The sequence below is a fragment of the Scardinius erythrophthalmus genome (genome assembly GCF_964197995.2).
Source record: "Scardinius erythrophthalmus genome assembly, chromosome: 2".
In the NCBI taxonomy this organism is placed as follows: domain Eukaryota; kingdom Metazoa; phylum Chordata; class Actinopteri; order Cypriniformes; family Leuciscidae; genus Scardinius; species Scardinius erythrophthalmus.
In genome coordinates, this window is record NC_138222.1 from 364156 (window position 1) to 387032 (window position 22877).

The 22877-nt window shown below is 46.3% G+C and overlaps 1 protein-coding gene across 1 annotated transcript in view; it reads left to right on the top strand.

Annotated features, from left to right (window-relative positions):
- The window catches only part of LOC308685970 (N-acyl-aromatic-L-amino acid amidohydrolase (carboxylate-forming) B-like), a gene marked incomplete at both ends in the record, with an annotated part of 56441 nt that overhangs the window by 14402 nt on the left and 19162 nt on the right, over positions 1-22877 (top strand). Inside the window, 2 exons of the mRNA XM_081358143.1 lie at positions 9234-9429; positions 9516-9609. Of these exons, the coding sequence (XP_081214269.1) occupies positions 9234-9429; positions 9516-9609 (290 nt within the window). The remainder of the gene's footprint in view (positions 1-9233; positions 9430-9515; positions 9610-22877) is intronic.

The window sequence follows — 22877 nt, forward strand, 5'->3', positions numbered from 1 at the left end:
CTTTATATTTTTAATGTTTTATTGATAAAGAATGCAACATGAATGGTGTCAGCGCTGGTCAATACAATGAATCAATGCCATTGAGCATGAAGTGACGCATCAGCTTCAGTGTTGCCCATGCGCCGCATTGCTGCTCAGCTGAGTCTTGTAAAGTGGAGTTTAAAGTTTAAATGAAATATTAAAATAATTACAGCTTGTTTCATTACATCTATCTGTGAATGCATCCATATTTTTACATTTCCATTGAATGAACAGTTTAATGACTGAGTGACAGCCTGTCTAAAATGCGCAGAGACTTTCAATGCCAATACTGGTGAAATATCAGCAGAAAGCCTCTCGTAAAGTGAGATTCAAGGAATGAACTGTTATATAACAATGGCCTAACAAGCTCATTGTCAGGTTTATGTTGTGTTTATTATATTATGTGGACCCGACCCTTATTTTGACATTGTATCTTCATTTTAATTCACTTCGTTTTAATGCGCTTTTTAGTTTCTGTATCATTACTGAACATGTAGGCTACTCGTCTTTGTGCCTGCTGACCACAGCGTAACATTTATTTAGCAATAAATAAATGGAGATAAAAACGCATATCGCGCTGTTGAGTCACTCAAAATTACCTCAAGGGAAATTCCTTCACCACGACAGCCCTACTTGTTTCTTGGCTATTTTGACAGCACTGACGTAATCACAGTCTTGCTCATCCTGATTTAAAATCTTAAAGGGATAGTTCACTTTGAAATTAAATTTTGGTATGTTTTAGCTTACCTCAAGGGCATCCAAGATGTAGGTGTCTTTTTTTCCCGCAGTAGTTTCAATTTTGATATTTTTTGGTCAAACCGTTCTTGTCTGTCAGTCATATAATGCAGGTCTATGGTCACCACCTCAAAGAGCATGCACAGAGTCCAAATTAAAACAATTCCCCATCGTCCAAATTAAACAATTCCCCATCGTAAGTACATATTGATGGCCTAAGACACGAAACAAGCGGTTTGTGTGAGAAAACAAACAGTATTTATATCGTTGTTACCTCTTGAACACAGCCAAATGATCTGAGGGCGTGGGCGGGTATAGATATATACACTAGATGTCGCCTTGGCTACTGCAGTTCATTGGACCGAAACCGTAGCCAAGGCGAAATCTAGTGTATATATCTATACCCGCCCGCGCCCTCAGATCATTTGGACGCGGCTGTTAAATTAAATGTAGATTAATCCTTGTTAGAGCGGCTGAGTTCATGGCCATTTTCAAGAAACGGCTGAAGACGCTTCTTTTCTGCAGCACTTGATCCAGTAATACTAACACTTTCTCTTCTATTCTATTTATTAAAAATAAATAAATAAATGTACATGTAGTGCGCTGGATTAAAGTGAGGAGGGTCATAGCACTTCATATTGTTGTCCTACTGTTAGTTTAACTGCTTCTATTGTTCTCATTTGTAAGTCGCTTTGGATAAAAGCGTCTGCTAAATGAATAAATGTAAATGTTGTTAAAGTTACAAAAGTTATTCAGTCAAGAGCAGTAAGTGATTTTATCTTTGTCTTTTGTTGTGATTAACATTAACAGGAATATTAGGCTGCTGTCACTTTAAGAGCTGCATGGATCCAATATACTGTTACACACGTTTTATTTCTCCACTGTTTATGGTCACTTAAGATATAACAGACTGTGTTGTTTACGGGATACTCGCCCAATATATTTTTTGGTAACACTTTATAATAACTGCACGCTATTAATCATTAGTTAATCATTAGTAAACAGTTAATTTGTCATTTATAAAGCATTAATAGACATTAATAAGCAGTTTATAAATATAGTTATAAATGCTTTGTTCTTGATTTATAAGCATACCTATAATGTGTTTAATAAATGTATTTTCATACTTTATTAATGATCAATTTATCATTTCTAAATGAAGTATAGCATTATTTACAAACCGGTTATTTAGGAGTTGTCAGAGCTTCATAAGATCACTTAGAAAGTGTGAGTAAATGATTAATAAACTGTTTAAATACATATTATTATTCAGACATATAGTAATAGTTACTTAGTGTGTTAATAAATGCTTTATTAACATGTATTTCTAAAGCATTTAGTAGTGGTCAGTGAACTATTTTTGTGACCACTACTAAATGCCTTATAACTACCTGAATCTACTACATTTACTTACACTTTCTAAGTGATATTATTAATCAATGACAACACCTAGTTTGTAAATAATGGTAAATAATGTAACTGGTTTGTAAATAATGCTATACTTGTCACAACAACAAGAGAGAGACAATCGCAACAAACATCGCAACACTCTTTCCAGAACCTGGTTGGCTCTCTCAGTTTGACCATTGCTCTGGGGATGAAACCCAGAGGACAGACTGACAGTCGCTCCCAGTAATCTACAAAATTCTCACCAAAATTTGGACACAAACTGGGGCCCCCTGTCGGAAACCATGACTATCGAGAGGCCATGTAAGCAAAAAACGTGGTCTACCACAGTCACCGCTGTCTTCTTGGCAGAGGGTAATTTAGGCAAGGGAATAAAATGAGCCGCCTTCGAGAACCGGTATACTACGGTCAAAACAACCATCTTGCCCTGGGAGGGCGGGAGGGCGGTGATAAAATCTAGCGCAATGTGGGACCAGGGTCTCGAAGGGACAGACAGCGGTTGGAGTAACCCATCTGGGGGTCGATTGGAAGTCTTACCAGTGGCACAAACCGAGCAAGCCAAGACGAAACTGCGAATGTCACGAGCCATAAGTGGCCACCAGAATCGTTGCCTGACCAAAAAACTGGTGCGATTAACACCTGGATGACAAGCCACGTTAGAACAATGCCCCCACTGAATAACGTCAGACTCGTAATCCCTCCGGTACAAATAAACGGTTCGGTGGGCCACCGGGCAGAGGCATTTCCTCTTCTAAGGCCGTCTTGACCTTCGACTCAATCTCCCATGTGAGTGTGGAGACAAATAGGGTCTCGCGTAAAATGCACTCGGGAGTGGACGGGCGTTCGGAATGGTCAGAAATACGCGATAAAGAGTCGGGTTTGATGTTTTTGGAACCCAGGCGGTACTAGAAAGAAAAATCAAAACGACAGAAAAAAAGGGCCCACCGAGCCTGCCTGAAGTTGAGTCTTTTGGCAGTTCTGATATATTCCAGGTTCTTGTAATCGGTCCAGACGATAAAACGTACCCCCGACCCTTCTAACCAATGGCGCCATTCTTCCAACGCTAACTTGTCTCCTAACAACTCTCCGTTACCAATGTCATAGTTACGTTCAGCAGGAGATTAACGATGAGACAAAAACACGCACGGATGCATCTTGTCGTCTGTGGAAGAACGTTGGGAGAGAACTGCACCTACCCCCACCTCTGAGGCATCGATTTCCACCACAAACTGACGTGAGGGATCAGGGGCTATCAGAATGGGAGCCGAAACGAAGCGACACTTTAGTTTGGTGAATACAGCCTCCGCTGTTTCGGACCACCTGAACGTAGTTCTGGGGGAGGTCAAGGCAGTCAGAGGAGCAGCTAGTTGGCTGAAATTGCGAACGAACCGCCGATAGAAATTGGCTAACCCCAGAAACCTCTGTAGGGCCTTAAGGGAATCTGGACTTGGCCAATCTACCACAGCCTTAACCTTGTCAGGGTCCATACGTACTCCCTCAGACGAGACGATGTATCCTAGAAAAGAAACAGACTGTGCATGAAAATCGCATTTCTCCACCTTGACAAAAAGCCCATTCTCTAGCAGCCTCTGAAGCACTCGTCGAACGTGGTGCACGGGATTCCTGGAGAGAAGATGAGAAAATCAATATGTCGTCCAGGTAGACATATATGAATTGATCAACCATATCTCACAGCACGTCATTGACGAGTGCCTGGAAGACCGCTGGGGAGTTGGACAGACCGAAAGGCATGACCAAATATTCAAAATGCCCCCTGGGTTGTGTTAAAAGCGGTCTTCCATTCATCCCCCTTCCTAATGCGAACCAAATGATAGGCATTCCGTAAATCCAATTTCGTGAAGACTGATGCTCCCTGCAACCTCTCGAAAGCTGAAGACATCAGCGGCAAAGGATAAGGATTCTTTACCGTGATGTTGTTCAACCCTCGGTAATCAATACAAGGTCGCGGAGAACCATCCTTCTTACCCACAAAAAAGAACCCCGCCCCCGCTGGTGAAGAGGAAGGCCGGATGAACCCTGTTGCTAGAGAATCAGAAATATATTTCTCCATGGCCTCCCTCTCTGGGACAGAGAGCGAATATAGCTTGTCTTTTGGCGGAGACTTACCTGGCAGTAAATCTATAGCACAGTCGTAGGGACGGTGCGGAGGGAGAGAAGCAGCAAGGGACTTACTGAACAACTCCTTCAGGTCTAGGTACTCAACTGGGCACATTAGACAAATCCACTGCCTCCTCCTGAAACACAGAAACAGGTACAGACGAACAGGCAGACGCAAGACATTGGGTACTCCACGCGAAGATGGAGTTCTAGTGCCAGTCCCCCTTGGGATTATGTAAAGTGAGCCAGGGTGACCAAGGACTATGGGTGCCAGGGGTGAGTCTATGAGAAGAAATGATAAAGTCTCTGTGTCAGGGCTCGAGACTAACGGCGTCCTATCGTCCTGGGGATGATAGAAAATGTGTTTAGGATGAACAGAAATATTCTCCAGGACGCCTACAGGACGAAAGAAATTTTTGTATGTGTGTTCATTTATTACTAGCCTATTAGGGTAACTTACTTAGAAAATGCCAAAATTAACCGACCAAGCGCTGACTACAACAGAGCGCGTATTTTCATGCTGTTACTATAGTTACTATCACCGGCTACTCACCAGGAGACTTGTTTCGCGGTACATCTATCACATGACTTATTTTCACAGAAGATAACTAAATAAAAACTAGTTTTGAATGACATAAACTATGACGACATGCACTGCATGTCTCATAAAAAGTTAAAAATGTAAACGTTTGGGAGAATGAGTAGAGCAGACGTATAGATCTGAATAAGAGTGACGCTCTTCAAGTAAGAGAGCTCTATTCGGTACGGTTTTCTGTGCGCACACACCCGACCCGAAGCGTGCAGCCATGCACATAGACACCTATACAGCGCGCGAGTACTGAATTGAGCTCTCTTTCGTTTCTGAATGGACAAATACACACAACATTATGTAGAAATGTCCATTTTGGAGAGTATTCACGTAAACTATGTTGGTTATTTCTTAAACAGTTTGAGTGTATCGGATGTGCATCAGTGCAATTGGATCCGCATGTCATTGGACATGATCCGATGTCTTAAAGTGACAGTGGGTATGTATTTTTCTCTTAATTTTCGTGTAAAAAAAAAAGAAAAAAAAAGATTTTTTCTGCATGAATACAAAAAAGCATTTAACTCCTGTTATTTTTATTAAATCTGTTTTTTACCTGTTTACACATAACTACTTTGAATGGAGCTAAATAAATATAATAATATATATCATAAACATTTTAATTGTGTTTTTATTATGTAACTAACATCTAACAACTATAGATGATAATAACAAAGTACAGAAACAACATGTTTATTTTGGGATGGTTGACATTCACTTTAGGACGGTTCAAATTGTTTTTCAGGATGGTTCCAGGACGGAGGTGAAAAAAGTTAGTCTGGAGCCCTGCTCTGTGTGGTTGCCGGATGTGTTGAGTGTTGAGTGTTATGGGTTCAGTGGTGAGAGCAATGTTGGGGAGCTTTTGACCGTTGAGGGCGTTGACGGATATGCTGTGAGTGAGTGCAGTGACAGGGATGTGAAGTCTATGTGCGAGCTTACGGTCCATAAAATTGCCCTCTGCTCCTGTGTCCAATAAGGCGTGACAGTCGTGAGTGCCGGCTGCCCATCTCAGTCTTACCGGGAGGAGCGTGGACGATGGTGATGAGGTCTTCTCGGCGGAGATCCCACCCGATAGTAGCCTCAAGTTTACTATCGGGCTTGGTCTTTTACCGGACAGGCATTAAGGAAGTGGCCTGCTCCCCCACAATACAGACAAAGTCTCTGGGATCTCCGCCTCTCCGTCTCCTCCCGGGAAAGCCAAGCTCTACCCACCTGCATGGGCTCGTGATCGACGACTGGGCTGACCATGTCCCCGCCGCTGGTCCGTGGGTTCTCCGCTACTCCACTCGAACGCAACGTTCTATCCTCGAGAGACGTGCGTCCACTCTGAGGGCCAGATCGATAAGTCCGTTCAGGCTTGTGGGTAGATCCAGCACGTAGATCTCACGTTGGACACGGTCAGCCAGCCCACGCAGGAACATGTCCCACTGTGCCTCCTCGTTCCATTGGCACTCGGCTGTCAGGGTGCGAAACTCAATTGTCGGACACGGATCGATCACCTTGATGTAAATTGGCGAGGACTCTGGCCACCTCTCTTCCTGCCATGGACCGGTCGAAAACTCTTCTCATTTCTTCGGCGAGTGCCTGGAACGAGGCACAGCATGGGTTTTGATTCTCCCACACCGCTGTTCCCCATAATGCCACCCTCCCAGTCAGCAGCGTCAATACAAAAGCCACCTTCGATCTCTCATTATTGAAGGTACGTGGCTGAAGTGAAAAGTGCATGGAGCACCTAGTCAGGAACGCTCTGCAAAAGTTGGGTTCTCCTGAGTATGCTTCTGGAACTGGAAGGCGGGGCTCCGACTGGAAGGGGGACTCCGGTGGTGCGGGCTGAACTGGCGGTGTGGGTGGCGCAGCGGGACTCCATAGATGTTGGAACTGTTGGGTGAGCTCGGACACCTGCGTCACTAAAGCTTGTACCGCACGCCCCGTGTTCGCGATGCTCTCCTCCTGAGTCCATCCGATTGATACTGCGAGCGATGAATTCATCAAGACTGATCGCAGATACATCTGCTGCCTCCATGACATGGTCAGAGCGTTCTGTCACGACAACAAGAGAGAGAAGGCAAATGCAGGTAAAATGGTAAGTTTATTGAGAATAAACAGAGTAGGTCAGGTCCACACAATGCGACACACGGGAGAGTGACGCAGGGACATCGATGAGCAACCGGGCTGGTGGTGGTTGGCAGAGGTGGAAGTAACGAATTACAACTACTCGCGTTACTGTAATTAAGTCGTTTTTTTTGGGTACTTGTACTTTTTTGAGTATATTTTTAAATCTGTAATTTTACTTGTACTCAAGTACATATTAAACTAAGTAATCTACTTCGCTACTTGTAAAATCACATTTCGTTACTGAGTACAATTTGAATTGATATTCAAATCTTTGACCGGCATTTCGGTAGCCAATAAAAATATTCGATCGGAAACGGACCAATAAAACCCCTGATATTTGGACTGAATTAAGCAGCCGCAGTCGCATCAGGTTTTGAAGAGCTGATCATAAGTGAAGGAGGCGAGGAGCTCAGAGTGATTAATGGCTGGACTGAAAGTTTGGAGAAACTACAATCTACATAGTAGTATTGTCAAAATATCTATATTTTGATACATATCAATACTGAAATATCTGTCAATACTCATTTTGGCTTATACACCGATACGAAACCAGCTGCGCGTTCTCATTCTCTCATCTCAACGACAGCGAGAGCGAGTTTGACACACCCGCCTCCTCTCAGCGCGGGATTGCAGGTAGGCCTATTACGCATAATTTTATTAATACCTGCAAGTTTCTATGGCATATTTTAATGGCAAATGTCACGAGTGCAATATTATAACGCGAGGGCACATTCATGTAATCGCAGAAAACTGGACGCGAGCTCGAATGAACTGGACTCGGATATTGAGTGTGCGCTCTCGGACTGTGTCATATCGTGCAATCGCGATTCGCGAATCTCTCCAAGTGGTTCTCACTGCAGACTCAAATGACGTCCAGCTCCAATCTCTCCATGCTCTTGAATTAAACGTTGTCAAAAGTTATGAAAAATCTAGTCTTTTTTGCAAATTAAATTCAGTTTGAAATCAAGCTTCCTTGTGCTGTGTGTGAGCTATTGCAACAGTTAACGTTACCCTATTGTAAAGACAAATACACTGAGTGAGTAAATATTGAAGTTAGATTATTGTAATGGTTATTGATCAATGTTTAAATATGTAAACAAAAGCCTAAATTAAAATATCACTGTATAAAGTGGACGTGAATTAAACTTTTCCATTCAAATAGATTACTGTTACAATGAGTGTTGTTCTTTCAATGCTTGAAAATAATGATTGCCTTGACAAAATGGATGGACAAAAATGTAGATATTAAAATATTTAGTATGTGGTAGTTTTCCCGATGGTATTAAAAATTATAGGCTAGGTCTACTGAATACTGACATATTTCAAGGTGTCATATATTGAAGTTAGAAATTCCAGTATCATGACCACTTATTAATGTCCTTCGACAATAAGGTAAAAGCATGTTAAAAGTAGCTATTTTCTACATAAATCTATGATTTGGTTGAATATTTATTGGTAATACATTAACTATCGCCAGCTAAAAAGTAACGAGTAACTAGTACTCAGAGTAGTTTTTGAGAAGAGTAATTTGTACTTCTACTTAAGTACTTTTTTGACACCAGTACTTTTACTTGTAATTGAGTATTATTTCAGCAATGTAACGGTACTTGTACTTGAGTACAAATTTTCAGTACTCTTTCCACCTCTGGTGGTTGGTGAATGAAGCTGAAGTCAGAATCCAGAGTAGTGACGAAGAACACCAACGACGAAGACACGATGAACAGTCCAACGGGTAACAAAGATCACAGGAGACATCGGGACATGAACTAACACCGGGAACACCACAACGCTCTGACAACAGAGAACACCAGTCACAGAGAATATATTCATGAGTAAATGACTCAGTGGTGATCAGTGGTGATCAGAGGACACACCCACGCTAATGAAACACACAACACAACGATCACACAAAACAAGGAAAAGCCAGTGAATTCATGAACCGTGACAATACTTAATTTAGAAATTATAAATTGATCATTAATAAAGTATGAAAAAAAAAATATATAAAATCTAATGTTTATTGTAAAAAAAATGTACTGCACTAAATTTAAATAAAAATAAAAACATAATTTGTAACCATTTATCACTACTTAGTGTTTGAAGTGGAAAAATGTATGTAGTGTATTTCTACTCTACAGTGTTTGACTGTTTCTGCTGCTGCATCACTGTAATCTTAATTTGACTCTCAGACTGTGTGTGTGTGTGTGTGTGTGTGTGTGTGTGTGTGTGTGTGTGTGTGTCCATCTGTCAGCGCACCCGTCTCCGAGGACTCACCGTACGAGATGATCCGCTCTCGGGAGCTCAACACTCTTCTGGGTCCTAAAGGAAGCGTTCAGGCTGTGGATCTGCTGTGTGATCTGCACAACACCACTGCCAACACAGGGCTGTGTCTCATCACACACTCAGACTGTGACTGGATCTGCCTGCACATCTGCAAACACCTGCAGGCATAAACACACACACGTGAAGTTCCCCTGCACTGCTCATATATCTCATTTGTGTCTAACTTATGTGAGTATTTGTGTGTTTTCAGAAAGAAATGTCCTCCACTCCTGTTAGATACGTTCACTTTGATCTTCCTCTCGATGAGGCCTATTCTCTGGATTCAGTGGGGAAACACGGCTTTGGTGAGACTTAAAAACCTGAAAAGCTCTTCATTCATTAATCCATTCTTTCTCCAAACTAAACATCTGTCTGGCGTCACACTAGAGGTGTTCACGGGTCCGCTTGGATCCGAGACCGGAGCGGGTTCGTCGGCGAGTGCCTCGGACCCGGGAAGACCCACATTTTTAGCGCAATTTTCCACCGGACAAAATTGCGAGTGTTAACTCATGATTCTGTTCTGTCTGTGCGCACCAAACTTGTACTTCTATCTACTCCTCAACCAGACCACCTAGAGACTTCGGGTTTTCGGCATTATGTTAAAGGGATACTTCAGGATTTAGCATTAAGCTTTGTATTAGTAGAAAACCTGTAGTATTTTCGAATTACCATGCTTTCCACCCTCATATCCCCCTGAGACAAGAGATTTATGTATTTTTTGTCTGGAAAAAATCCTCTGATGACGCAAAAATCGTCATTTTGCGTCATCGGAGGATTTTCTGGCCAGAGGCTAAAGACTACAGCCAGTAGGAGGCGCTGTCCCGCATGTTTTCAGCCCACCCATAGAGGGAGGGATCTCACTCACAGAATGTACACAGTGTCAGCCGTCTTTCTTTGGAAGCTAAGCTAGCAGGCTCTTGTTCTGTGGAGAAAGCTGAATAGTAGGAGAAAGCTGAGTAAGTAGGGGTTATATCCTCCTTTTCCCGGACTTGTCCGGCGGGCGAGATCGTTCAGAATGTCCGGGATTCGGCTTTTGCTTTCTGCGGTCGCCATTCATTGTTTACATGCACACCTTTTGTTTCAATCTAACTGAATTCATTCCGATTGGTGAATCTAAATGTAGAGTTTACATGAACTCTAAACAAGTGATCGGTTGATGTGCGTTTTAACATTGCTAAGAAAATTCCCGCTCCTCCGTGAGCGATGCGAGACCCGGCGCGTCAGCCTCGTCCTGCTCGCCACAGTAAACATGATGAATGAATGGCGACTGTAGAACGCAAAAGCCGAATCCCGGACATTTTGGGCGATCTGTAACGTTAAATCCCTGGCAAACTCATCACGTAGGCTAGCTTTGTTGTTTTCAACTGCTCACTCTTACCGGTAGGCGTGGCCTCCTAAGGCATCGAAGCAAGTGCATTCTGGGAGTTGTTGTCTTTCATCCACATAAGCCAAAAATACATTTTCTGGCTTTTCTCAGTCTAGAAAGCTCCAAATTAAAAAAATTTCTTCACATTTCTTCTACTTAAATGACCTATTTTAAATACACATTCATCTTCCCAGAGGTGAAGTATCCCTTTAAGAAAGGTCTAATCTCGGGAACGCACAAAAAAAAATACAGGAAAATATTTAATCTCTTACGCCGCCTTCACACTGGCAGTTGAAATCAGCTCCGTAATACGCAATACGCCCCCAGCGGACGTCGTACACAACGGTGAAAAGCGTCGGAAGCACTGATCTATATAGAATGACATTATATATATATATATTATATAGATCAGTGGTCGGAAGCCTCGGAAGCGAGTATATTTAAATATTGAATTATTTAATTGTATTAACTGCCCTAATAACGTTAAAACATCATGAAAATCAAAAAATGACATGACAACTAATCGTTATGAAATCATTATTTATTTTATTAAAAGTTAAGAATCCAGGTTTGTTTATCAGTACCATAGCAACGCTAACTTCCGTTGGGATTTTCGGATAGAAACCGTCCGTAGCCTTTCGCAAGAGTTAAATTTTTTGAACGCATCCGGATGGCCAACAGACACGATTTTTTTTCGCACCGCACTCGTTCGCACCTGGTTCGGACCCATTCGCATGCGGCCTGCGAATCTCCATAGGAAATGAATGACTTCCGGTCGTTTCGCTGCCGTATCGGAACTGATTTCAACTGCCAGTGTGAAGGCGCCGTTTGTGTTGTGATCCCATGACGTCAGACAATTGCGCTAAAACACTCACTGAGTTTTTATTACTTGTTTTAAACTATGTCTGGCATTTAACAAAATGTTATTATTTAAAACAATTCTGACAAAGTGTTATCTAACCTTTTCTAAGTTCTCTCTGAATCTGCGAAATGGACTCTACGCACGGCGCCGTCAGCATGAATTAAAGGGGTCATATAATGTCATTTTTGTACAAGCTAATATGATTCTTTAGGGTCTAAATTAAAAGTTTGTAATATACTTTAATTAAAAATTCTCATTAGTATTGTAAGAAAACACTAATTTTACCTGGTCAAAAACAGCTCTGTTTTCAGCACGCCGTTTAAGTGCATGTGTCTTTAAATGATAATGAGCTTTGCTCACTCCGCCCCTCTGCTCTGTGCGTACACCGTTTCTAACACAATAACCATAACGCGTTGTTTATTATAGACATGGGATTATGAATTATATTGAGAACGTCATACATAGAAAACATGCTGTAATGTACCCTGAGTGTAAACAGCCGCATTCATCGTGAAGCGTGCAGCAAGCGATTTACAAAGATTAATATAAAGATTAATATAAAGATTAATAAAACGTTACACTCACTCACTTCTTCTGGAGGTCCAGCAGGAACACGAATAGTTGGTACCGATCCTTTTTTCAGGAGCAGCTTCTTAGTTAAATCAGCTTTATACTGACCCTCGTTTGTAAAGCAGCCTGGTGTGTAAAGCAGCCTGAAATGATTCGCGCAAACATGAAAGCATTGACGTTCGTCGTGGGGAATTCCCTTCGAAAACAAACTCAGCCACTGCGTCTTCAGCGGTTCGGATTTAGGAACATCAAAATGACTGTTGTGTTGTGTTCGTTATTACACCCAAGAACAGCACAATCGCTTAGACGCCATTCTACTCCATGCTCCAGCTATCAGCGATGAACGCGCCGGTTGGCGCGGGCTATGATTGACAGTTCGCTCACGAGGGCGCGAGGGCGGGTCTGTGTTGAAATGCTGCTGTCAATCAACCATTGTGGGAGGGACGTCGATTTTGTGACGTCACAAAATCGAACAGCTTGATTCAGGAGAGGGGGAAACATATAAGGAGATTTTAAAAAAAACCACTGGATGGATTTTTATCATTTTATGATGGTTGTGTACAGGCACTGCCAACACACATTTCAGTACAATCAACTTGTAAAAGTGCATGTACCATTATATGACCCCTTTAAAATAAACTTTAATCTGATGCTATTTATCTGACCATAAGATAAATAAACTTTAATCATCTTATGGTCAGATAAATAGCATCACGGCAAAAGTTACAGGATGAAATGTGGTTACAGTGATGGGTGACTGACATTTCAGCACTTCAGCGCGCACCTGCGCATTCATGATAAGTGAACAAACGTTTGTAACCTCGCACACAGAAATCCATCTTATAGCAGTGAGATCCATCAGGAAAAGCCACTCGCTTCATTACACTGCGTGTTTCCTTCTGTGTGCAGAAACCCTTCGCCGGAGATGAGGTAATAGAGTTGCAGACAACAATAGCAGATCCAAATCCACTGTTCCCGGTGAAAGCTGAACTCAGAAATAACCTGTATCCATCGGGCAGCCAATAATATATAAAGTAATAATAAATAAGTAAATTAAGCTATGTAGCAGCGGCCAATCAGTCAGCAGGACAACAGGATTTTTTCCTGACTGACTTCAGGTCAATGGCGTTTACGTCGGGTCGGGTCTAGTTTTATCTGGTCCGACTCGGGTCTGGTTTTTCTTAAAAAAATGATAAATTATGCACTTTGGGTTCGGGTAAGAAGTGATTTGGGTCTGGAACAGATTTTTGGACCTTTCTCACACATACTTACAGAAATGAGTGCAGGAACATACGTTTAAAGAATAGGTTAAGCAGCATTAACGGCTGACGTCATTCAGATGAGCTGTTAAACACTGTTTCTGATTCTAAAAACATTCTGATTCTAACACTTCTGTACAGTTATGCAGCTAATTTATGGACGAGCTGTAATGCTTGACTGTGCTGAGCCTCCCTATAGAGGATACACACACTGAGAGGCAGAAACACTGAGAGACAGAAACACAGAGAGATAGAAACGTACTCGGTTACTAACGTAACCTCGGTTCTCTCTAGAGAGAGGAACGAGTACTGCGTAGAATACGCTAGGGGAAAATCCTTTTCCACGAGAATACTGAAGCCAAAAAATTATCCTTTAATTTTGTATTAATGTAAAACGCGTTGCGGCAGCATACAGACATAGGCGAGACAGCTCGCGCGCCTATTGGCTGGTCTGCTGGCAACTGCTTGAGCCTATCGAGCGAGACCTAGAGTGATGTCATACCCAATGAAGGAGCTTCGTGCCCTCTGCGGCGCGTCCCGCCGATACGGGCGTGGCTTAGGTCTATAAATATCGCTCGTGGGCTCATATCTCTGATTTTTTACAGTGAAGCAACCAGAGCGCGTGCATGCACGGCAGGATATTCAGTACTCGTTCCTCTCTCTAGAGAGAACCGAGGTTACGTTAGTGACCGAGTACGTTCTCTTACGAGAGATTCTCTCGTACTGCGTAGAATACGCTAGGGGAACCTAATGTAAAACGCTGTGTGTGCTGGGATCTGACACCATAGACTCAAAGGGCGACAGCCCGGAGTTCATAGAGTGCACAATCACCTAGGGGACTCACAGGGAATCCTGGAAGAAGAGGGGTTTAGCCACTATCTTCCGTATATGGCAGCTTAGAGCAGAACTGCTATTCACAATAGCCGTATAACTCAAGTTTAAGAGATTTGGCCGTACTAGACCGACAGTAGCCTGGCTTGTAGTGCGGGAACCTCTAGGTTGTAAAACCTTATAAATGTAGACGGAGAGGCCCAGCCTGCCGCCATACAGATATCATGCAAGGCAATACCACTTGACCAGGCCCACGATGAAGCCATGCTTCTCGTGGAGTGCGCCCTGACACCCAATGGGCATTGCATGCCCTTGGTTGTGTAAGCTAGCACTATTGCATCCACTATCCATCTGGATAGTCTCTGTTTCGAAGCGGTCTGAAGGCAGACGAGCGAGACACATAAGCTCTTAATGCCCTGACTGGGCAGAGGAAGCTTTCGTCCTCATTTCCTTCAGTGACCGGTAGGGCAGACAGGGAAATGACCTGTGCCCTAAACGGTGTATTGAGGGATTTAGGAACATAACCGTGCTTAGGTTCTCACTGAGAGCGCGTGTAAGTCCCCTATGCGCTTCACTGAAGCGAAAGCCAGAAGAAGCGCCATCTTGAACGACAGGTGTTTAAGATCAATCTTCTGCAAGGGCTCAAAAGGATGACCTTTCATGGCTTCCAGTACCGTAGAAAGGTCCCATATAGGGACTGTGGGAGGTCTGGGAGGATTCAGTCTCTTAGCTCCTCAAAGGAAGCGAATGACTAAATCGTTCCTTTCTATAGACTGGCCAAGCGTTGTCGTAGAGAACACTGCTATGGTCGCCACATAGACTTTGAGCGTGGAAGGGGACCTGCCCTTATCCAGCAGCTCCTGTAGGAAGCAGAGAACCTCCGTCACTCCGCAATTCAGGGGTGACACGCCACGAGCTGTGCACCAGCCAGAAAACACCGACCATTTGGAGGCGTAGAGACGTCACGCAGACGGAGCTCTGGCCTGAGTGATCGTGTTTAAAACTCCCTGTGGGAGGTCAGCGGGTACCCATTGATGGTCCACACGTGAAGGGACCACAGCTCTGGGTGAGGATGCCAGATCGAGCCGTTGGCTTGAGAAAGGAGATCCTTCCTCAGAGGCACTGGCCACGGGACGGTGCTTGCTAACTGCATCACAACTGGGAACCAAGGTTGGCTCGTCCAGAGCGGCGCTACAAGCAGCACTGAACATCCTTCTTCCCTGATCCGCTCTACCACCTGGGTCAGGAGGGAGACAGGGGGAAAAGCGTAGAGAGGACGGCGAGGCCACATGTGGGTCAGCGCGTCCTTGCTTTTCGAGAAAAATTCTGGACAGTGAGCATTTTCCTGAGACGCGAACAGATCTACTTCCGCTCTGCCGAATTTCTTCCACAGCAGCTGTACTGTCTGTGGGTGCAAAGACCATTCTTCTGTCGGAACGTGGTTCCTGGACAGTCTGTCTGGTCCTATATTCAGGAGCCCTGGCACGTGCGGTGCTTTCAGCGAGAGCAGGTTGCTGCAAGCCCATATCAGGAGGCGTCTGTTTAGCCTGTACAGGGTCAGGGACCTGAGGCCGCCCTGGCGATTTATGTAGGATACCACCGACACGTTGTCTGAAAGTACTAGGACGTGGTACCCCTTTATCAGGGGACGAAAGCGCGTGAGCGCTTTGCTCACTGCTAACATCTCGAGGCAATTTATATGAAGGAGCTTCTCCAGTTTTGACCATTGGCCAAAGAGCGGTCTGCCCTCGAGCAGCGCTCCCCATCCTGAGGCGGATGCGTCCGTGGACACCACCATCAGTCTCGAGGAAGTCCCCAGGCTTACACCTGAATGGTACCAGTCTTTTACCCCCCAAGGGTTCAAAGCTGCAATGCACGCTTGATTGACCTTGAGGCGAAGCCGACCGGAGGCCCACGCTCTGTGAGGTACTCTCTCTCTGAGCCAGAACTGCAGTGGGCGCATGCGCAGCAGGCCCAACTGGAGAACTGATGATGCTGAGGCCATCAGACCTTGCATCCTTTGAAATTTCTTGAGAGGGACTACAGCGCCGCAGCGAAAAGAGCCGACTGCGCGCTGAATGTCCAGTGTGCGCTGGGATGACAGGCGTTCTGTCATTGACAGCGAGTTCAGTTCTATTCCCAGAAAAGATATAATCTGTCTGGGGAATAGCGAACTCTTTTCCCAGTTTACTGTGAGACCGAGATTCTCGAGGTGATCGAGTAAAATGGTTCTGTGCTCCACGATCTCTGAGTGAGATTGGGCTAGAATGAGCCAGTCGACCAAATAGTTCAGCACTTGTTTGCCCCGGAGTCTGAGGGGTACGAGCGCTGCGTCCATGCACTTCGTAAATGTACGGGGTGCCAGGGACAAGCCGAAAGGCAAGACTGTGTACTGATATGCCTGGCCCTCGAAGGCGAATCTCAAAAATCGCCTGTGACGTGACGCTATCTGTATTTGAAAATACGCGTCCTTTAGATCTATTGACACAAACCAGTCCCCTCGGCGAACATGCGCGAGGATTTTTCTGGTCGTGAGCATCCTGAACTGACATTTCATAAGCGCTCTGTTCAGTTGCCGCAAATCTAGTATGGGTCTGAGACCCCCGTCTTTCTTGGGTACCAGGAAGTATCTGCTGTAAAGCCCCCCTTCGCTTTGAGCTTGAGATAAGGGTTCTATAGCCCCTTTGCTCAGTAGTTTCAGAATTTCGGCTCGAAGTAGATGTGCTACTTTCGATTCTACCGTGGTCTCGACGCGCGCCGTGTGGCGGTGAGGGCGTCGGCGAAACTGTAGCGAATAGCCTTCTTTTATGATGTTTAGCACCCATTTCGAAACCCCGGGAAGCTTCGCCCACGCGTCTGCACGGGTAGCTAGGGGCTGGGTGCGAAGCACGCTCTGATCGGCTCGTGATACAGCGGCTTCGGTGAGCTATGACATAAGCGTCGCGCTCGTGACATCTGAGGCAGGGGGCGCGCTGATAACAGCAGGCAGAATGCCCGCGCTCGACTCCTCTGTGGTGGTTAACCGAGAGGGGGAGGGCTGGGCGAGTTCCATTGGAACTGTCATGTCTGTGTGTGGACGTGGGCGCAGGGTAGCGGGCACATTTACCACCTTCATAGCATCGCTCGCCTGAGCAGAGCGCCTGCATACTGGTTTCGTTTTTACAGAAAACATGAGGCATGTAGGAAGTAGCGTTTGTGGGCACTGGGTCGTGGGCACGTTTGCTACGTTTAATGCGCAATCGATCTGAGTCGATTTTATGTGCGTGAGCCCTGTGTGAGGGGCTGTGCTTGTGTGTAGGAATGGGCACTGAGTAGTGGGCATTTTTTCTACACATGAAACACCATCGGCCGTGGCCGGGACACCAGAAAATACACTCTTTAAGGGATTTATCTGGGTAGCCATAAAAACGGCTTTTGTGTGCAGGCAAGCGGGCAATGGAACCAGCTTGTTGGCTGCTAAATACGCTGGACCAGTCACATTTCTTGGAACTGGACGAGCGGCAAGCTTTGGTGGAAGTCCGGCCGCAGCAGGACTTGGACACCGTCGCTTTCCTAGGCGTGCTAAGACGACTTTGGGGCCTCTGGCTTCAACGCAATCTTTGGCCGCGGGCCACGCGGGACGGGGCGGCGGCCGGAAGAGCGAGAGCGCGGTCTCGAGCTCTGGGTCTGGCGGCGTTGTGAAGAGGAGGCGGTGGGCGGAGGCTTAGGCTGTGAGCTCTGAGCAGACGGTTTTGCACGGCCTGCTGCAGAGCTGGAGCGCTTCGGGAGGAAATGCTTCATGGCCTGGGTCGCTTTCTGTACCTCAGCGAACCTGTCGGGGAAGTCTTTGACCAAGGTTCCGAAGAGGCCGGCAGGGGAAAGCGGCGCGTCGAGGAACGCGGTGCGCTCCGACTCAGACATGTCCGAGAGCGTTAGCCAGAGATGTCTCTCAGTCACGGTGAGAGAGGCCATGCTCCGTCCTATGGCCTGTGCCGCAGACTTGGTAGCTCGGAGAGCGAGGTCTGTAGCGCTCCTCAGGTCTGGCATGCAGATTGTGTCAGGTCCTTTCTCGTCCAGCTTGCGGAGGAGATCAGCCTGGTAAATCTGGAGCGTGGCCATGGTGTGCAACGCTGACGCGGCCTGCCCGGCAGCGGAGAAAGCGCGGTGGAGCAGGGATGAGTGCGCTGCAATAGCCTCTTCGACCGGTGGCAGGGAGTGGTATCCTCTGTTCTTGGCGTCGTCGACAGTGGAGAATGCCAGAGAAACAGAAGATCGTGTCCTGGCCGATAAAGGGGAGCTCCAAGACTTAGCGACTTCTTCGTGAAGCTCAGGAAGGAAGGGCGCAGGCTTGGATGCAGGCGAAGTGCGCTCCCCGGGCAGGAAAAAGCCGTCCAGCCGGTTGTGAGCGGGCTGCTCAGGCGTAATCAAATCGAAGCCGAGGCTCGCCGTGGCCTGAGTGAGTACGCGTATGAGCTCCGCCTCAATGCTCGCTCTCTTTCCTGTCGAAGCACGGGCAGGGGGCGCGAGATCCTCAGAGCTCGCCCAGCCTTCACTGCCTGATGCCAGGAGAGAGCAGGAATCCCCTTCTCGCAGCATCGCGTCAATCTCATCCACGTCGTTGACAGAAGCGGCGGCAGACTGCGGCCGTTGTCCGTCAGGAAGCGAAACTGATGAAGCCGGTGAAGCAGGCGGGCGCACCGGCGAGCTTTGGCGGCTGGGAGAAGGTTCCGGGATTCGTTGAGCGCGGCGCTTTTTACGGCGCGGCACTACAGCAGGTGTGGGCGCAGTCTCGTTGAAAAATGCTGTGGGCAACAGCTCGCAGTGAGGGCAGCCACCGTCAGCGAGCGCGAGAGCTGCGTGTTCTTCACCCAGGCAGGAAACGCAAATCTCGTGGCGGTCCCCGTTGCTGAGTGTGGCTCTGCACGAGCCGCAGGAAGGCATCTTTAAAAAGACGCGAGCTCTTTTAGTCAGTGTGTGTCGCGTCGGCGAACACACACACAGTGCAGAGAAAAAGGATATAGGCGCCGGATAGCGCAGCAGGAAGGCGATGAAGGCGGCGCGACCAGCAGCTTCTCGACTCGTCCCGCTGAGATGCTTCTTCAAACAGCGCGGCTTCTTCTCGGATCCAGCGATGTGAGTTGCTTCGCTGAAGGATAAAAAATCTGAGATATGAGCCCGCAAGCGATATTTATAGACCTAAGCCACGCCCGTTTCGGCGGGGCGCGAAGCGCCCTCATTGTGTATGACGTCACTCTAGGTCTCGCTCGATAGGCTCAAGCAGTTGCCAGCAGACCAGCCAGGCGTGCAAGCTGTCTCGCCTATGCCTGTATGCTGCAGCAACGCGTTTTACATTAATACAAAATTAAAGGATAATTTTTTGGCTTCAGTATTCTCGTGGAAAAGGATTTTCCCCTAGCGTATTCTACGCAGTACGAGAGAATCTCTCGTAAGAGAACACTGAGAGACACTGAGAGACAGAAACAATGAGAGACACTGAGAGGCAGAAACACTGAGAGACAGAAACACTGAGAGACAGAAACACTGAGAGACAGAAACACTGAGAGACAGAAACACTGAGAGACACTGAGAGACTGAAACACTGAGAGAAAGAAACACTGAGAGACAGAGACACTGAGAGACAGAAACACTGAGAGACAGAAACACTGAGTGACAGAAACACTGAGAGACAGAAACACTGAGAGACAGAAACACTGAGATACTGAAACACTGAGAGAAATAAACACTGAGAGACAGAAACACTGAGAGACAGAAACACTGAGTGACAGAAACACTGAGAGACAGAAACACTGAGTGACAGAAACACTGAGAGACAGAAACACTGAGTGACAGAAACACTGAGAGACAGAGACACTGAGAGACAGAAACACTGAGAGACAGAAACACTGAGAGGCAGAAACACTGAGAGACAGAAACACTGAGTGACAGAAACACTGAGAGACAGAGACACTGAGTGACAGAAACACTGAGAGACAGAGACACTGAGAGACAGAAACACTGAGAGACAGAAACACTGAGAGACAGAAACACTGAGAGACAGAAACACTGAGTGACAGAAACACTGAGAGACAGAGACACTGAGAGACTGAAACACTGAGAGACAGAAACACTGAGAGACAGAAACACTGAGAGACAGAAACACTGAGAGACAGAGACACTGAGATACTGAAACACTGAGAGAAATAAACACTGAGAGACAGAGACACTGAGAGACAGAAACACTGAGAGACAGAAACACTGAGAGGCAGAAACACTGAGAGACAGAAACACTGAGTGACAGAAACACTGAGAGACAGAGACACTGAGAGACACTGAGAGACTGAAACACTGAGAGACAGAAACACTGAGTGACAGAAACACTGAGAGACAGAAACACTGAGTGACAGAAACACTGAGAGACAGAGACACTGAGAGACAGAAACACTGAGAGACAGAAACACTGAGAGACAGAAACACTGAGAGACAGAAACACTGAGTGACAGAAACACTGAGAGACAGAGACACTGAGAGACACTGAGAGACTGAAACACTGAGAGACAGAAACACTGAGAGACAGAAACACTGAGAGACAGAGACACTGAGATACTGAAACACTGAGAGAAATAAACACTGAGAGACAGAAACACTGAAAGACAGAAACACTGAGAGACAGAAACACTGAGTGACAGAAACACTGAGAGACAGAAACACTGAGAGACACTGAGAGACTGAAACACTGAGAGACAGAAACACTGAGAGACATAAAGACTGAGAGACAGAGACACTGAGAGACACAGAGAGACTGAAACACTGAGAGACAGAAACACTGAGAGACAGAAACACTGAGTGACAGAAACACTGAGAGACAGAAACACTGAGAGACAGAAACACTGAGTGACAGAAACACTGAGAGACAAAGACACTGAGAGACACTGAGAGACTGAAACACTGAGAGACAGAAACACTGAGTGACAGAAACACTGAGAGACAGAAACACTGAGTGACAGAAACACTGAGAGACAGAAACACTGAGAGACAGAAACACTGAGTGACAGAAACACTGAGAGACAGAAACACTGAGAGACAGAAACACTGCGTGACAGAAACACTGAGAGACAGAGACACTGAGAGACACTGAGAGACTGAAACACTGAGAGACAGAAACACTGAGTGACAGAAACACTGAGAGACAGAAACACTGAGTGACAGAAACACTGAGAGACAGAGACACTGAGAGACAGAAACACTGAGAGACAGAAACACTGAGAGACAGAAACACTGAGTGACAGAAACACTGAGAGACAGAAACACTGAGAGACAGAAACACTGAGAGGCAGAAACCGACAGAGCCGAGACAGAGCAAAACAGAGTGAGACAGAGCGTACAGGTGAGAGACAGAGCGACAGTGAGAGACAGAGCTAGACAGAGCGAGACAGAGCGTACAGGTGAGAGAAAGAGCGAGACAGAGCGAGACAGAGTGTACAAGTGAGAGACAGAGCAAGACAGAGCGAGACAGAGCGTACAGGTGAGAGACAGAGTGAGACAGAGCGAGACAGAGTGTACAAGTGAGAGACAGAGCAAGACAGAACGAGACAGAGCGTACAGGTGAGAGACAGAGCGAGACAGAACGAGACAGAGCATGCAGGTGAGAGACAGAGTGAGACAGAGCGTATAGGTGAGAGACAGAGCGAGACAAAGCGAGACAGAGTGTACAGGTGAGAGACAGAGCGAGACAAAGCGAGACAGAGCGTACAGGTGAGAGACAGAGCGAGACAGAATGAGACAGAGCATGCAGGTGAGAGACAGAGTGAGACAGAGCGTACAGATGAGAGACAGTGTGAGACAGAGCGAGACAAAGCGAGACAGAGCGTACAGATGAGAGACAGAGCGAGACAAAGCGAGACAGAGCGTACAGATGAAAGACAGAGCGAGACAAAGCGAGACAGAGCGTACAGGTGAGAGACAAAGCAAGACAGAGCGTACAGGTGAGAGACAGAGCGAGACAGAGCGAGACAGAGCAAGACAGAGCAAGACAAAGCGAGACAGAGTGTACAGATGAGAGACAGAGCGAGACAGAGCGAGACAAAGCGAGACAGAGCGTACAGATGAGAGACAGAGCAAGACAGAGCGAGACAAAGCGAGACAGAGCGTACAGATAAGAGACAGAGCAAGACAGAGCGAGACAAAGCGAGACAGAGCGTACAGGTGAGAGACAGAGTGAGACAGAGCGAGACAGAGCAAGACAAAGCGAGACAGAGTGTACAGATGAGAGACAGAGCGAGACAGAGCGAGACAAAGCGAGACAGAGCGTACAGATGAGAGACAGAGCAAGACAGAGCGAGACAAAGCGAGACAGAGTGTACAGGTGAGAGACAGAGTGAGACAAAGCGAGACAGAGCGAGACAAAGCGAGACAGAGCGTACAGATGAGAGACAAAGCAAGACAGAGCGAGACAAAGCGAGACAGAGCGTACAGATGAGAGACAGAGCGAGACAAAGTGAGACAGAGCGTACAGGTGAGAGACAAAGCGAGACAGAGTGTACAGGTGAGAGACAGAGCGAGACAGAGCGAGACAGAGCGAGACAAAGCGAGACAGAGCGTACAGATGAGAGACAGAGCAAGACAGAGCGAGACAGAGTGTACAGGTGAGAGACAGAGCGAGACAGAGCAAGACAGAGCAAGACAGAGCGAGACAAAGCGAGACAGAGC